This window comes from Chlorella variabilis (genome assembly GCF_000147415.1).
Source record: "Chlorella variabilis unplaced genomic scaffold CHLNCscaffold_7, whole genome shotgun sequence".
NCBI lineage: Eukaryota > Viridiplantae > Chlorophyta > Trebouxiophyceae > Chlorellales > Chlorellaceae > Chlorella > Chlorella variabilis.
Genome location: NW_005435081.1, coordinates 335,376 through 350,795, shown reverse-complemented (window position 1 = coordinate 350,795; position 15,420 = coordinate 335,376). Strand labels below are relative to the sequence as shown.

At 68.3% G+C, this 15,420-nt stretch overlaps 6 protein-coding genes across 6 annotated transcripts in view; 3 read left to right on the top strand and 3 right to left on the bottom strand.

Annotated features, from left to right (window-relative positions):
- Positions 1-1,138: 1,138 nt before the first annotated feature.
- Positions 1,139-3,155, bottom strand: CHLNCDRAFT_144159 (hypothetical protein; the record flags this gene model as incomplete). The annotated part of the gene is made up of 7 exons (XM_005848571.1): positions 1,139-1,351; positions 1,591-1,781; positions 1,954-2,033; positions 2,187-2,254; positions 2,397-2,498; positions 2,642-2,856; positions 2,981-3,155. The coding sequence occupies 7 exons, from the start codon at positions 3,153-3,155 to the stop codon at positions 1,139-1,141; spliced, it is 1,044 nt and encodes a 347-aa protein (XP_005848633.1).
- Positions 3,156-3,517: 362 nt separating this feature from the next.
- CHLNCDRAFT_144158 (hypothetical protein) lies at positions 3,518-4,494 on the bottom strand (the record flags this gene model as incomplete). The annotated part of the gene is made up of 4 exons (XM_005848570.1): positions 3,518-3,619; positions 3,721-3,941; positions 4,121-4,305; positions 4,484-4,494. The coding sequence occupies 4 exons, from the start codon at positions 4,492-4,494 to the stop codon at positions 3,518-3,520; spliced, it is 519 nt and encodes a 172-aa protein (XP_005848632.1).
- Positions 4,495-5,437: 943 nt separating this feature from the next.
- On the top strand, positions 5,438-7,559 carry CHLNCDRAFT_144157 (hypothetical protein; the record flags this gene model as incomplete). Its single annotated transcript, XM_005848774.1, has 9 exons — positions 5,438-5,456; positions 5,758-5,808; positions 5,928-5,965; positions 6,081-6,144; positions 6,430-6,509; positions 6,745-6,852; positions 7,103-7,162; positions 7,308-7,370; positions 7,530-7,559. 9 exons carry the CDS (start codon positions 5,438-5,440, stop codon positions 7,557-7,559), a joined length of 513 nt encoding a protein of 170 aa, XP_005848836.1.
- A 338-nt stretch (positions 7,560-7,897) lies between these two features.
- On the bottom strand, positions 7,898-9,833 carry CHLNCDRAFT_144156 (hypothetical protein; the record flags this gene model as incomplete). The annotated part of the gene is made up of 5 exons (XM_005848569.1): positions 7,898-8,191; positions 8,354-8,869; positions 9,077-9,214; positions 9,342-9,572; positions 9,774-9,833. The coding sequence occupies 5 exons, from the start codon at positions 9,831-9,833 to the stop codon at positions 7,898-7,900; spliced, it is 1,239 nt and encodes a 412-aa protein (XP_005848631.1).
- A 148-nt stretch (positions 9,834-9,981) lies between these two features.
- On the top strand, positions 9,982-13,525 carry CHLNCDRAFT_144155 (hypothetical protein; the record flags this gene model as incomplete). The annotated part of the gene is made up of 10 exons (XM_005848773.1): positions 9,982-10,014; positions 10,317-10,513; positions 10,720-11,017; positions 11,157-11,201; positions 11,318-11,380; positions 11,496-11,742; positions 11,902-11,922; positions 12,174-12,273; positions 12,498-13,227; positions 13,382-13,525. The coding sequence occupies 10 exons, from the start codon at positions 9,982-9,984 to the stop codon at positions 13,523-13,525; spliced, it is 1,878 nt and encodes a 625-aa protein (XP_005848835.1).
- Positions 13,526-14,246: 721 nt separating this feature from the next.
- CHLNCDRAFT_144154 (hypothetical protein) overlaps positions 14,247-15,420 on the top strand; it is a gene marked incomplete at both ends in the record, with an annotated part of 2,529 nt that continues 1,355 nt past the window's right edge. The window contains 3 exons of the mRNA XM_005848772.1: positions 14,247-14,309; positions 14,560-15,002; positions 15,218-15,320. Of these exons, the coding sequence (XP_005848834.1) occupies positions 14,247-14,309; positions 14,560-15,002; positions 15,218-15,320 (609 nt within the window). The remainder of the gene's footprint in view (positions 14,310-14,559; positions 15,003-15,217; positions 15,321-15,420) is intronic.

The window sequence follows — 15,420 nt, the reverse complement described above, 5'->3', positions numbered from 1 at the left end:
GAGCACATGCCCGACCCAAAATCCGAAGAGCTGCTCACGTCCCTGCTCCTCGCAACCTGTGGAAGTCGTCGCACGCTGCAGAACTCCCCCACCTCGCCGGTCAGCGCTGCCTCCCACGATACCGCGTCCTACCCCCCGGTGAGCCAACCCGGTGAACAACGACCTCGTAAGACATCTCCAGTGTTGCAGCGCTGCTGGCAGGGAACCTCCAACCTAAGGCTGGAGCCCCGCTGATTGGAGCGGACCCTCCCACGTTGCCCGCAGGTCCTGCTTGCGCCCATGACTCAGAATTTCAGCACGGCCTTGCAGCAGCTGCTGCAGCGAGCAAGGCGGGGAGCGGCAGCCTGCGGCCGGCCCGCCAAGCCGGCAAGCGGCACGCCGACGGGCGCGTCTGTGGGCCAGGCCAAGCGAAGCTACCTGCGTCCTGCCCCCTCCCAGCGTCTGACGCCGCTGGAGCTGGCCCAGGGGTCTGCCCAGTAGCGGCTGGTACCGCAACGCCTGCAGGCGGCAGCCGTCCATGCCATCCATTCGCCATTGGACCTAGGGCGCCAGCAACTTGGGCCGGCAGGCGCCAGCAAACGCACGCCGCCATCGCTGGCCACAAACAGCAGCATGGGCAGCTCTCCTGCCTGCTGGGCAGCCCCCATGTGCTGCACATCGTTTTCAGTCTGCATGAATCCTCTGTATCATTGGTTGATTGAACAATCAGGCGGTACTCGCCCTTGCACCCCCAATCTCTTGCCGCTGCATGATTGCAGCAGCTATACGTTGGCCCCCTTCTCTCTACTGCCTTCCTTCCTGCACAACTGTCCATACTCGTCACAGAATGTGCCTCTTCTCCCCCATTTGTCCCTTTGCCTGCTCCAGTCGTACTGCTTTTCCAGCCTCACGGATCTGTCTCCTCCCGCCTGATTGAAGGACCAACTCCCCAGCCTGCCAACAAACGACCCCTGCTACAGCAATCGCTTGATTTCTACTGCTTTGCTCTTTTTCCGCACTTCATCACTTGTAACTTGCTTACAGCAGCAAGCGCATCTGGGAGGGCGCCGGTAGGCGCAGCTTCAATGGCGGCACGAGCAGGGAGATACCACGTCCGCATGCTGGTGAACACCTGTGCCGCTGGCTGGCACCGCCACCTTCACGTCCCCGCCACGCCGGCAAACACGACCGCCAGCACCGCCGCCACGAGCGCCACCAGGCGCAGCGGCAGCGGGTCGGCGGGCGCGCCGGGCGGCCGCGGCGGCCACGTCGCCGACGGCGGGTACGCGCCCTCGCGCCAGTGCCACACCAGGGCAGTCAGCACCACCGCCAGCAGCATGTCGACAGAGTAGTGGGTCTTGTCCACTGTCTCCTGCAGGTGGGCAGAGGGAAGGGGAGGAGGAGGAGCAGCAGAGTGGCGAAAGCAGTGAGCAGGGGAGGGCACGTTGGTGGTGACCAAGCAGGCACGCAGGCAGGCGGGGGCGGGTGGGCAGGAAGGCAGGCACAGTGGCAGCAGAGGTGCGGCGACCAGCAGAGCGCGGCGCCGGGCCCCAGCCCAGCACCTGCGGCATGCTCCCCGACCGCCAGCGGCCCCCGCACTCGCCACCCCACCTGCACGCACAGCTTGGCCACAGCCAACCAGCCCAGCAGCGCCGGGCCGCCGCGCCAGGCGGGCAGCGGGTAGTATGTGCCCAGTGCCAGCGGTACCGCCGCATACACCACGCCGTGCCCCGAAACCACCAGGTCGTTGCACCCGCTGCCGCGCTTGGCGCTGAAGCCGATGCGCACAAACTGCCACCAGTCTGCGGGGCAGGGCCGGGCCGGGGCAGGGAACGGCGCGGAGTGGGCAGGGGCCGCACTGGGCAGCGGCATGAGTAGCAGCAGGCGCCGGTGTGCGGGGTCGAGCCAGACCACACCAGCAGCGGCAGCAGCAGCGCGGCGGCTGCGCAGCACCCTGCGCGGCTGGCCTCCCACCCGATGGCACCGGCGGGAAGTTCCTTGCGTAGCAGAAGCGCTTTGGGTTGGGCAGGACGGTTGTCATGAAGGCCAGCGTACTGAGGGCACAAGAGCAGGGAGGAGGCCAGGGGCAGGTGGCGCTGGGCGGTGCGCAGGGACGGTGGGAGGGAAGCTGAGAAGAGCTGGCAGGTGGCGCCACGGCTGCCCCTGCCTCGGGCTGGCAGGCGGGCGGGCAGGCAGGCCAGACGCACCGGATGAGGTGAGTCCATGCGACGGTCTCCATGAAACGGGTGGCGATGCCGAATCCGGAGTAGGGTATCTGTACCGCCAAACAATGGGGCCATGTGGACGGTACAGGACAGGGGAGCCCCGGCCCCGCAGCGCCGAGGGGCCCTGCTGCCCCAACTTTCCTCAATCCACCTGCCCCCCGCCTGGCCCACATGCCTCGCTGCGTGACGCACCTGGTCCCAGGCAGCCGACAGGCAGAGGGAGAGGAAGGCGTGCAGCAGGAAGTGCATGTCGACTCGCCAGCCCAGCGCCAGCCGCCGCGCGGCAGGGTAGCGCTGCGGGCGCGACGCGCGTGGCGCGGCGCAGGACGGACAGCGCGCGAGGAGAAGGTGGGCAGGCATGGAGGCAGCCGCCAGCCGGCGTACAGCACGTGGCCCGCCCCGCACACACCCGCCTGCCCCGCCTGCGCCCTGCCCACCTGGAACAGCCAGAGCAGCGCGATCTCCGCGTTGTCCTGCAGCGGCGTGTAGGCGTGCTTGCGGGCGTCGCTGGCGCTGGTGGCCCAGGTGCAGAAGTTCTCCAGGGTCACCACCGCCAGCAGGCACAGCACGGAGCGTGCAAAGCGGGGCGCGTGCCGCAGCTCGTCCGACCAGCGAGGGAAGGCGAGCAGCTGGTAGAGCAGTATGGCGACGCCTGTGGGGCAGGCGAGAGGTGCGCGGTGGCAGCATGCACTGACCATGCATCGTGCAGGCACGCAACTGCGGCAGCACAGAAGGGAAGCAAGCCGTGCGTTGACCGCCCCGCCTCCCCTGCTCACCCGCCGCGATGGCAGCATTGAGCCACAATGAGCCCAGGTGCTTGTGCAGGCCCAGCTGCGGCGCCACCAGCAGGATGTAGTGGCACAGCAGGCCTAGCCCGCTCCGAAGCCGGCCAGCGGTAGGCAGGATGGCAATCGGCGGCGCCTGCGGTGCCTGCACAGGCCCGCCTTCCATCGGCGCTGCCCTGCACAGATGTGAAGAGCACAAGGTGTGTGTTTGTGGTTGTGTGCGGCACGGCCTGCGCCACCCGCGATCCCAGGCCCCCCAACTCAGACCCAGCTCTTGCCTGGATTCGTCTGTCCCCCCCATCATTGCAGGAATGCAGCAGAGGGCGCCGATTGCATCAATCGAAGTAATGCAGGGGGATGCGACGGTCCCCCCTAAAGCACCTCCCCGGCCAGCCTGGCGCCGCCACCCAACGGCGCTAATGTATCTCCACCCACACCGTGGCCATTTGCAAAGAATAGTGGTGATCAGCACTCAATTATCATTGTTCAATGAAATGCAAGCAGCTTCAGTCATCAAGGGCTGGCCGATCAGCTGCCGCGCTGCCGCCACACAGCCCGTTCAGATGGCCGCAGCAGGAGCAGCAGCGCCTGCACGGCGCTCACATCCCACTGCTCCACGTGACGCACAATCTGCGAGAAGAGGGGGGAAGACAAGCACCATCACATAAATTCATTAAATCAGCGCGGCTGCACATGCAAGCACTTCCGCCTGCCCTGCCGTTGCCGCCCACCTGGTTCCCATCGGCATTCAGTGTGTACGTGGTTGTGCCGTTGATGTCGACGTACGGCGCCCACGGCAGCCGCACCCAGCAGCTCAGCCGCCACTCTGCAAACAGCTGCGCGCTGCCGCCTGGCGCGGGCGCCGGCAGGCGCCGCAGCGAGCGCAGCTGGATGGCCGGCTCCCACAAGAAGGGCACCAGCAGGGCGAGGTTGCGCTTGTACAAATCCCGCCCTGCAGTGCATGGCGGAGAGGCGGGTGCGCAGCAAGCCAGCGGTGTGCCTGGTCAAGCCTTGGCACTTGCTGTGGACTGCCACCAGCGGCAACCCGAGGTGCACGTATGCCGTGCAGCCGTGCTTGCCGGCGGCAGCCAAGGCAGCGTCATCCCGGAGGCCGCACAAAGCGTTGTGCACCTCTGAAGCTGACGGTTGGGTCGGCAAAGTAGCAGCCTGGGTCGTAGATGGCATCGGTGACGAGCGCCGTCACAAAGTACTGCCTGGCATAGTCGCGTCGCAGCTCCCGCAGCACGCCCGCCACGTCGCCCCGCCGCAGCGTCTTGCTTGGCGGGGACGAGGAGGCCGCTTCATACTCAAGGGCCCTGAAGTTGCAGCGCAGAGGAGCCGGGGAGAGGGATGTCGGCAGGAGCCGGGGCAAGGCAAAACTATGGCATGCCTCCAAGCCAGAGCTGGGCGAGCGGGGCGGGGAGCGGCGGGAGGAGCGCACCCCACGCCAGCCCTCCTCAGAATCTCAGTTGTGGCACGGACCGCCAAACTGACCAAATCTGCATTGAACAGAGCGGGAGGCTGTGTGCCGAGGGAGCCGCTGACGGGGCTGCGAAGGCTGAGCACTCACCGCTGCGTTCTCGCTCCGCTGCTCTGCACATGATTGCTGTGCGATCCCCTGGGACACGCCCTGGGTGGCTGGTGTTTGGTGGCTGATGGGCGACCGCCATGTGCCGCACATTGTGTGTGTCGCTGTAGCAGCTCCATAATTGAGCACAAACCCGTCTCCAGGATGATCCCGATTGCACACAATAACCCAGCAAATCCAGCAGCCTGTCAAACAGGTGGCTGCCGCGCTGCGCGGTTTCGCTCATGCAACCCCTAGCAACCTGCTTGCACCGCCTGAGACTCCTCTGAGATGTGTCATTGGTGTGATCTGCATTGATTGTGGCTTGAGGGAGGGCTATGAGGGACGTCGACCGCCGGCAGCCAGCGCTCTGCACAGGCGTCTCCAGCGGTCGGGTCAGCAATGTGGCAATTGGAGCCCGCCATGCTCCACTGGCTCTACCATCAACGTGACCCTCACGCAGGCCGAAGCTTTTGAACGAGAGGTCGTGACTTGGCGTTGAACGCCAGGCGCCAGATGCCACATGGAGCGAGAGGCCTTGCAGCAGTTCTGAGACCGCCACGAGGCAATCTACACGCCTTGTGAGGGTGCAAACCCGAAGACTAAGGTGTGTGGAGCGTCTCTGCTCCCTGCCAGGTTGTCCCCCTGGCGCCTTATTTTTGTGGAACTCTTGCCGCTCCCTGGCCCGATCACGTTGTTGGACTCAGTATGGCGTGTGGACGCGCCCTCCTGGCGCTATCCTGCGTGTTGCTGCTTGCCTCAGGTGGGAACTGGCTGTGGACTGCACCTTCCGGCCTGTTTGGTGCTCTGACAGGGTGTTCGTGGCAGCTCGGTTCGCCGGGGCAAGGAGGCAAGCAGCCGGCTGAGCCGCGGGCACCTCCATGGCAGCCGGCAGTGCGGGTTGGCGGCCTGCAGCCACCACATCGGGTCAGGCCGCGCACCGACCCCAGAGGCGGCTCAGCTGGTGCCGACCCGACGTTCTGGCCCTGATGCCGACACTCCCCGCGCCCAGCCTGGGGGCGGCCGGGTTTCACCGCCTCGCTGCTGCCGGGGCTGCACAAAGAGCCCAGCCGGCCAGCACGCCAGTTGGCTGCCAGTACGGTCCTGCAGTCCATGTCGGGCGGCAGCGGCGGGCATGACGGCGCGGAATTGCTTGCGTCTCACCCCTGCTTGCTTGCCTGCCTGGCCCTGGCTGCTGCAGCACAGCAAGTGGCGGGCGCAAAGTTTGGACCCAATGTCTACGAGTGCCTCAGTGAGTTGGGAGGGAGCCCCACTCCCGCCCTGTTGCGCCGCTGCCTCACCTTGCGCGGCGGCGCCTGCCCCGGCTGCCTTCAATCCGCCTCTGAATGTGTGCCTGCGCCTGCGCTGCAGCAAAGCTGGGACTGACCAAGTTCCAACAAATCATTGATGTGAGTCCAGCCAGCAGGCAGCCTGTCGCGGGTAGATGGGCGGCCTGCCGTCGCGCGCAGCCTCTCTCAGCGTCCGCCACGCCCTGATCTGCTGCGCGCGCCGCTGGTCCTGCAGGCTGCGGGCATGAAGCCCTTCTTTTCCACGACGTATCAGAGCAACACCCTGTTTGCTGCCACCAGTGAGTGCTTCGAGCAGCTCCCGGCTTACGCCCGGCTGGCTGCACATCCCAACGACGGTGCTGTGCCTGTGGTGTGCGCTCCCCGGGCCCACCACCTCCCCGCCTGCCACGCCGCGCACGGCTGGCAGCCGCACTGCTTGCCGGCGGGGCTGGAGGCGCGCACCGTGCGCAGCCGGCTGAGGCTGCGGCCCCACACACGCATGCACCCGCATGCTTCCTTCCACTTGCGCAGCCTCTGACGCTGCCCCCGTTGTGCTGCTCTGCCTGCCCTGCCCCCCCTCGCAGATGCCGCCGTGGACAGGTTTTACGCCGCGCTGCAGATGACAGAGGCTGAGGCTCTGGCAGACAGAGCGCTGATGAAAAAGGTGGGCGGCAGCCCAGCCTCGGCGGGACAGGACGCGGTGGCGGCGGATATGAGCAGCAGCTGGTGCCTGCGGCTGCTTTCCACTCCCGCATGCCGCACTCGAAGGGATGGCATGTTTTCCAGGGGCAAGGTCCAGGCGGGCAGCGATTGCGCTGGTATGGGTGCGCCGCGTGCCGGCTCCCATCCCGCTGCGGCCTGCCACCCAGCCTTTCCTGTACCGCCTTATCGTGCCGCAGGTGCTGCAGTACAACACGGCCCCGTACGTGCGGCGCACAAGCTACTGGCCTACCTACCAGAATGGGTTCAAGAAGCAGAAGACTCTGATTCCGGCCATGATGCTCAAGGTGCGGCTGCCTGGCTGCCTGGCTGCCGCCTGTCATAGTGGTCCCGTTCTTGGCGGTACGGGCGTACCGCTGGGCTGGTTGCCGCCCGCGCGGCCGATTCTGCCCGGCGCGGCGGCGCCTGCTCGCTTCGCTGCTGCGTGCGAGCCCCGCGTGCACACCGAGCGCATGCTGTGCTGCGCATGCCACGCCTTCCTCCCCTGGCCCAGAGGCCTATTCTGGAATCATGCTGTGCTGCGCCCCCGCCCTGCAGCTGTGGTCCACCAGGACAGAGCGCAAGGCTGTCCAAGGCTTTGCCCAGACGGCGGCGCTGGTGAGGGGACCACGCCGCCAGCAAGCACCAGCCCGCCGCTGCGCCCCTGCTGCCCTGCTTGCCCTGTGAGACGCCCCACGCCACCCCTCCCTCATGCCCTGGCGGCCTGCCGTTGTTCTGTGCTGTTCCCCTGGTCGTGTCGCAGATTGGCAAGCCCAACACGTACGACCTCACCTGCGCCAAGAGCGTGGTGCACGTCACAAACACGGTGAGCATGGGCTGGCTGGGGAGGGCTGCGCATGGAGGAGGGCTGCTGTGCCGGAGGAATCCACTCTCCTGGTGGTGCGCACGCCGCGCCAGCTCGCCTATGCCCCGCTCCTGCGCTCACATGCTGCGCCCGCTGCCTGTGCCGCGCCATGCTGCGCAGGTGCTGGTCCCCATTGTGATGGGATCGTGAGCGGTACAGTGCAGTACTGCCGTGAAACAAACGGTCTCAGGGCGGCTTGCCCCAACCCTGGAGTCGCGCCATAGCGCACGTCACGTCCTTGGACGCTCGTCTGTGCCGGCAGCGTACACCCGGCACCTTGCGCTCTGCACACCTCCCCCTGCATTTGCTTCCGCCTCTCGATTTTGCTCTTACATTGACTAGCCTCCAGCCAAGCTCCGGTTGCGTTACCTGTAACACTTATCACCTCTGCCCAGGGATCCAAGCGCACTGCAGCAGGGCACGCAGCGCGGCACGGCTGGCGCCAGGGCCGCCAATCGCGCTCAGCGTCGCACCTCCTCGAGCACCCGTCATCCCGAGCCCTCGCTGCCGCCGCCGCTGCCGCTGTCGCTGCCGCTGCCGCTGTCGCTGCCGCTGCCGCTGCCGCTGCCCTCACTCTCCAGGTCTGCTGTGGGCACCAGCGCCGCCAGCACCTGCAGCGGGTGCGCCGGGTCCGCCTGCTCCTCATCCAGTGGCACCAGCGTCAGCCCGCCGTGCGCTACGGCCACCGCATCTGCCGCCTGCGCCGCTGCGCCATCCTGGCCGCCGCCGCTGCCGCCGCCGCTGTTGATGCACACCCCGCGCTGCAGCAGCAGCTCGTCGACCTGCATGGGGCGCCAGCAAAGGCAGCGGCGGCAGCGGAAGGCATTCTCATGACGGCAGGGCGAGGGCCAGGGCGCAGCTTGGGCAGGCAGGCAGGTGAGCGGGCCGCAGCGGGCCACAGCTGCGATCGCCAGGGGAGAAGGAGCAGGGAAGCCGCCGCTTACCGGCAGGACATCCCCCGGCCACAGCGGCGGCGCCTCCACCCGCACAAACGGCACGGGACGCAGCGCCCGCTGCTCATGCCGAGTGTGCGCGTCAGCTGCCTCCTCCAGCGCCAGCTCCGCCAGCCCAGCTGCCGCGCCCTCTGCGCTGCCGCCGCTGTCGCGGCAGCCGCAGGCGGTGCAGCTGGGAGTGGTGAGCGCATCCAGCGCCGCTGCCAGCTTGCCCTGCGCCACATCCCCTGCCGTGGCACGCACCACATTCTGCGGGCGCTGCGCCCACCAGTTGACCAGGAACGTGACCCGGCGCCGCCTCTGCTGCTGCTGCTCAGGGTCGCCGGCTGCCGCTCCTGCCGGCGGCCGCGGCGGCGCCATGCTTTCCAGCACGCCGTGCGCCTGCTCCCCGCCAAACAGGCAGTACTGGTTGCGCACCGGGAAGACCAGGCTGCTCCAGGCGGGGTTGTCTGGGAGCGCACAGCGCTGCTCCTGGCTGTACCGCTGGTCAATGAGCACCGTGGGCGCCTGCAGCAGTCCAGGAAGCGAGGGGAGAGCCCAGGGCGTATGGCATGCAGCACCGTGGCCCAGGGCTGCCAGCCCTGGCAGCAGCAGCTGATGCTTGCACCAGCAGTAGCTGATGCTTGCACCAGCAGCAGCAGCAGCAGCGGGTCAAGTGGCAGCTTCAGCGGGCGGCAGAGGCAGCAGCAGCAGAACGGCCCAAGCTCCTCACACCTGGCGCACTGCGTCCCCCGAGCTGCCGGTGAGGTAGAGCACAGAGGAGAGGATGGGGTTGATCATGCGCCCCTCTGCCGCCATTACGTGCTCATCCTTGTCAAAGTGGAAGCCCAGGCCGCGGCCGCCCTCATACACCTGCGGCCAGGCCGGCAGGGCAAAGCGGCGCATTGTGCAGGAAAGAAAGCTTGGGGCGGGCACGGGAGCGGCTCTGCATGGGCTGGCGAGGGAGCGCGCCTCTGTAAAAGAGGCTTCTGAGACTGACCCAGCCCAGGGTGGCTGCCTGCACCTTCTCCTGCTGGTTGCACACGCTCACCTGACACCAGTACTCTGCGCCTTGCCAGGCGCCGTCGTGCGGCGCCAGCTGCGCCTGCACCAGCCGCCTGTACAGCTGCTGCACCGCCTGCTCCGCCACGCACAGCGCCGGCGCGGCACCCTCCGCCACCTCGCGCGGCACCCAGTAGTTGGGGCAGTCGGCCAGTGCATCGGCGTCGGCCTGCAGAGGAGTGCCAGGCGGCGGCGGCGGCGGCAAGGTGGGCGGCGGCGGCAAGGTGTGCGGCGGAGCCGCCAGCTGCCAGCGGTCCTGCTGCTGCCTTGACGTGGGTAACCACATCCTGGCGGTGCGATGCATGCATGCATTGGAAGGGCATGCAGCTGCGGTTGTCAGGCTCTGACATGCGCAAGAGATGACCATCACCTCGAGAGCCTCCAGGTGCGCTACAGGCAGGATCCCTGCCACCACCGTAGCCTCCTGCATTGTTTCAATGGCAAATGGGCGCCCATCAACCGGCTACACTCCGTCCCCCCTGGCAGCCACGGCATCGCAAAACAAACCGCATCGCTCAGCCTCTCCTTCATCTTCGATTGCATCCTTCCCATCGAAAAGTCCATCGCGGGAGGTAGCAATGAGCGTTCCACTCGCATGGGAGGCCGCCAAGGTGTTTGGGGCCGCACGACACTGCGCTGGTGGTCTGATCGCGATCCTCGATGGCTGCACAGTCTCAAGGCTGAGCCCAGAAGCCCCCCTGTTCCGCCTTGCGCTGGTCACCACATGCTCACGCGCTGCTCGCCTTGAAACGGCGCCCCGCCCCTGGCCAGCACTGGGAGAGGCTGTCCAGGCCGGATGCAGCCGGTCCAACCCGGGTGGCAGGGCGGCCGCTGCTGCCACCGCCTGCACCGCCGCCGCGCCACTCCACCGCCGCCGCTCCACGCTTACCTGGCCACCCTCCTGCTGCTGCAGGCGGAGCTGGCCCAGGTCCGGGGCTTCCAGCGGGTGCAGCGCCTGGCCGTCTACGCCCGCATCTTTGCAGCCGAGATCTTCGGCACTGTGCTGGCGGTGCCCTTTGGCCTGCGTGCTCTCAGCCTCCACCGTTCCCTGCCCGACGCGCGGCAGCGCCAGCGAGCGGGCAGCACAGTGGCCATCCTGCGGGACGTGAGGTGCGGGCCGCGCGCGTCGCCCGTGTGTGCTGCACCTGCCTGCGCACGTGCTGCATCCCACGACGGCGAGCCGGGCTGTGAAGCCAGGCTGGTGTGTGCTTGGTGTGGGCGCTCGAGCTGCTACGAGCGTCTGCAGTCGAGCACATGGGCAGTGTGTGACATGTCGTAATGTTTGTGTACCGCTGTACCGCCCCTGGCTGCTGCAGGTACGGCCAGCGCCCCCGCAACGTCATGGACATCTACCTGCCTCCCAACGTGGAGTTCAGCGGCAGCCTGCAGCAGGAGCAGGCGCAGCAGCCGGGCCAGAACGGCAGCCCCTGCAGGAGCGGCAGCACAGGTAGCAACGGCGCCGCCGCCGGGAACGGCGAGGGGCCCGAGGCAGCCTGCGCTGCGGAGGGCGCCCCCATGGTGCTGTTCTGCCACGGCGGCGTGTGGGCTGCGGGATCCAAGTGGCACTATGCCCCGCTGGCCACGCGGCTGGCGCAAGCTGGCGTCATCACCGCGGTCATGCAGGCAGGTGGCCCGCCTGCCTCCCCTGCCCTGCCTGGCTGCGTTCTGGCCGGGCGCAGGTGTGTTGTGGGTGGCAGAGAAAGGGCTGCCTGGAGCTAAGAGCCCCGTCCCTTCCAACCTGCCGCTCCTGCAGTACACTCTGTATCCCGAGGCGCGTGTACCGCAGATGGTGGCCGAGGTACGGTCAGACTCCTGGTGTGCCCTGCTCAGAGACCTGCTGCGATTGCTCGCCCCTCTGTGTCCCCAAATCTGTCAACGCCGCCCTGCCGGGGCTCCCGGGCTGCGCTCTTGCAGGTCAGCGGAGCGCTGACGTGGAGCCTGGACAATGCGGCGCAGCTGGGGGGCAGCCCACAGCAGGTGGGGGCGCCCTGCTGCTGCCCCGCCAGCTGCGTCTGCTGGTACAAGGGCTGCAGCTGCTGGTTCCGCCCTCAGCTGCCGACTTGAACTGCTCTGCCTGCCTGCCCGGTCGCAGGTGTCACTGGTGGGACACTCCGCCGGAGCCCACATGTGTACCATGGCACTGTTGCACCGCGCCCTGGCCGCCAGCAAGGCCGCAGGCGGCTCGCCCCCGCCCCGGCCGCCGCCTGCGGCGCAGCCCGGGCAGCAGCCGCTGCCGCAGCCGCCACCAGACGCGGAGGCGGGCGGCGAGGCGGCAGCCTACGCCGACCACCGCATGCCGCAGCGCCTGGTGGCCATTGCTGGCGTCTACGACATTGCCAGTGAGTGTGGCGCAGCTGCGCTGCGGGGACAGACGCTTGACCCCGAAACAGCACCCCCTGTTTGACCGACAAAGCGCTGGCCAAAAGCCTCCGAGCCGACAGCTCTTTTAGTGCCGCCTGTTTCCTGACACCTGCCGCTGGCACTCTTTCCGCATGCAGAGCATTATGAGTATGAAGAGGGTGAGTTGGCTGGGTTGGTGCGCAGGTGCCGTGCCTGCATTCATTCCGGGCATGCTGCCAGTGTGGTTTGGTTGGCCCCGGAGGCTGTCCTCTGGCAGGCACACCCGGTGGTGCCCCACCTGCGTCCCTCCACACCACCCCAGCATGGCCACTGCACACGCCACAGCATCAGCACACACCACAGCCACAGCACACACCACAGCATGCTGCAGCGCACGCACCCGCCGGCCTGCCTCCCCCTCCGCCCGCAGCCCGCCACGTGCACAAGCTGTCTACCATGGAGCGAGCCGTGGGAGGGCCCCACCTGTTCCCGCGCAACTCCCCCGCCGTCATCCTGGCCAACGCGCTGAGGTGGGCGGGCGGCGACTGCGGGCGCCTGATACTTGGAAGCCTGTAGGCGGGAGGGGAGGGGCCGTGCAGCGTGCAGGCAAAGAAATAGAGTGCGGCGCCGCGCATTGGGTTGCATGATGGATGGGAGAGCTGGCGCCGCCTGGGCGTGCTGTGGCCCAGCCCAAGCCCCTTTCAAGAAACCAAGGAACCCTCGCTGGCACCGCCTCCCCGCTGCATTGCCGCAGGCGGCAGCAGCAGCTGCAGCAGCAGCACAGCAGCTGGGAGGCGTTGCAGGGCGACCCTCGGGAGCTGCTGGAGGAGGCGGGGGTGGCAGCCAGCAGCGGCGACCGGTGGGGCGCCACCCCCGCCATCACGGCGGCTGCGGCGGCGGCGGCTGTGGGGGCACAGGGTGCAGGGCCGGCGGCGGCGGCGGCGGCGGCGGTGGGACCCAGCGGGCCCACATGCACGCTTGTGTTGCCGGCCGCTGACCAGCGGCAGCGGGAGGAGGAGCAGGAGCGGCGGCGGGAGCGGCAACCGGGCCCAGGCGGCGCAACGAGCAGCCAGGTGGCTACAGCCAGCGTGGCTGCCGCTCGCTACTACAGCTCCTTTGAGCTAGCCGGTGAAGCCATCGCCCGCCGCATCGGCTTTGATCGCGTGGCACGGGCCGAGGCGGCCGCTGCGGCGGCGGCCGCTGACAGCAGGGGCCCCGGTGGCAGCGCCATGCCCCGGCCGGCGGCGCCCGCGGCGGCAGTCCCCGTGGCCGTGCCGCCGCGCGAGGGCGACGCCGACGCCGGCGGCGGCGGTGTGGAGGAGGAAGGCATCATGGCGCTGACGGTGGGGGCTGCCCGCCTGCTGCCCCCCACCGTGCTTACCAGCAGCTGCACCGACGTGACGGTGCCGTGGTACGAGAGCGCGGAGCAGTTTTGGCTGCTGCACGACTGCGGCGTGCCGGCCAAGCACCTCGTGTACAACAAGGTGCGGCGAGCCGGCGCTGGGCTGGAGCAGGGGCGGCGGTCCTGCGACGTGCCGTCGGGGGCTGCCCCTGCGATTTGTGGCTGCGTCGTGGTTGTTTTGGAGTCATGTGGAGTCGCATCACGGGGCCGTGCTCTCCACGTCCTCCCTGCGCCAGGTGTCGCACGGCGACTTTGTGACGGGCTGGGCGGCGCTGCCGCGCATCTCGGGGCAGCCCGCAACGGACGAGGGCGACCTGCCGCCCCACGCCGCAGACCTTGTCAAAATTGTGAGCAGCCGGGCGGCGGTCAGGTATAGCTGAGCAGCGGGCTGGGTGGAGGCAGGCAGGCGGCGGGCCTAGCCAAAGCCGGGCCAGCAGCTAGCGGAGAGTCCCATTCACAGCAGCTGGGCGGGGTGTTTTGTGCGGATTTATCCCTCCTGTTGTATATTGCAATGTAAATTATTCGTAAAGGATCAAGTGGGGCGGGGAGGCGGGGCGGGGCGGTACAATGCGTCGCCTTGCCGAGGACCGCCCATGGTGGGTTGCGGCGGAGGCAACAGAGCCATGAGACAGGTTAATACTCGCTGCTCACTTGCTGCATCTCCCCACAGCAGGGCTACCCCACATCCCACATGCGGCGGGTGGCCGCGGCGCCGCCGCTGGGCGCGCTGGCCCAGGCATTCCGTGTTCAAGATTCCATTTGCCCCCGGCCAGCCCTGTATTTGCAAATGTTGCCTCTCTCCCGGTCCGTGAAGCCCCTCCCACCCGCGTTTCGGTTCCATCCCGAGTAGAGGCAGCGGCGGTTCGGCCTAGGCGCCTACCCAGCCGGCGGGGCATCCCGGGAATAATTTTGCGTTGGAAAGCAAGGTGGGCGGCAAGCAAACACAGCAGACAGCGTTTGTCGCGGCCTTCCATCGCCCCCGTCCTCGCCTCCGTAGCCCCTCTGGCGGCCGGGCTCCGCTGGCAGGGTGGACCCTTAGCCCTCGTTACAGGGTGCACCATCCTCGCTACAGGGCGCTGAGCGGCAGGCCAGGAGCGGGAGATGAAGTTCGCCAGAACGCTGGAGGAGGATCAGCAGCCGGAGCTGTATGCCCTGTACAAACAGGTGAGCAGCAGGGCGGCGCCCGCCGCCAGCGGAGCGTGCCGCCCGGCCGAGCACCGTTTGCTGCCTGCTGCTCCCCGGGCCCGCCCGCCCCCGGCCGCTGCGCCGCCGCCGGGTCGTCTGGTTCTGCTTCCGCCGCCGCGCCACTGCCGAGGCCCCCGCTCTGCCAGCACACACGCCTGCTGCCTGCTACGGCCCGTTCCTGCCAGACTTGCTACCTGCCTGCCGCCCCTCGCCACCCATCTGGCTGCAGCTGAAGAAGTCGCTGCGAATCCTGGACAATCCCGCTGATGCGGGCAGCACAGTGGAGCCGCCGCAGCTGCCCTCCTCCTCATCCGACGACGAGATGGCGGGGGACGGCGGCTGGGACGCCGCCGCGGAGCCGCCGCCCGCCGCCGCCGCCGCCGCCGGCGAGGCAGCCCAGGCGCAGGCGCAGCCGGCGGCGGCGCAGGCAGGCGAGCAGCACGGCGGCCAGCAGCCGGGGCAGCAGCCGGGTGCGGGGCAGCAGCAGCAGCAGCAGGAGGAGGAGGGGGAGCGTGAGCCGGGGGTGGAGCGGCCTGACCCCGAGCAGGAGGCGCGCTTTGTGGCGCTGGTGGAGCAGTGCGTGCAGCAGCTGAACGAGGACTACCTGAGCAAGGAGGAGCTGCTGATCATCAAGGCTGACCTGGCGCAGTCGGCGGCCGCCGCCGCCGCCAGGTGCGCCGCCGCGCACAGCCAGGCGCCCGGCGTTGTTCGCCGCCGCCGCGCCGGCTGCCTGCGCTGGCTGCGCTGGCTGGCTGGCTGCCTGCGCTGCCCGTATGCTGCCCCTTGGCGCACACAAACACACACACACACAGACTAGCTGTATGCACAACGCGGCTTGTGGAGGAGGAGGATGCACGCTCCGCCGCCCCTCCCCGCCTGCGGTGCAGCCGAGAGGAGCTGCTGGCTGCCTACGGCTCCGTGGTCAACGTGCACGGCGAGCTGGTGCTGCTGTGCCACTGGTCCATGATGGCCTACACAGGCATCGTCAAGGTGGGCGCCAGGGTGGCGCCAGGGTGGCGGCGGGGTGGGTGGGGTGTGGGGTGAAGTGTGTGGGGTGGGGGTTGGAGGTAGTGGTGGGGTGGTGGTGGTG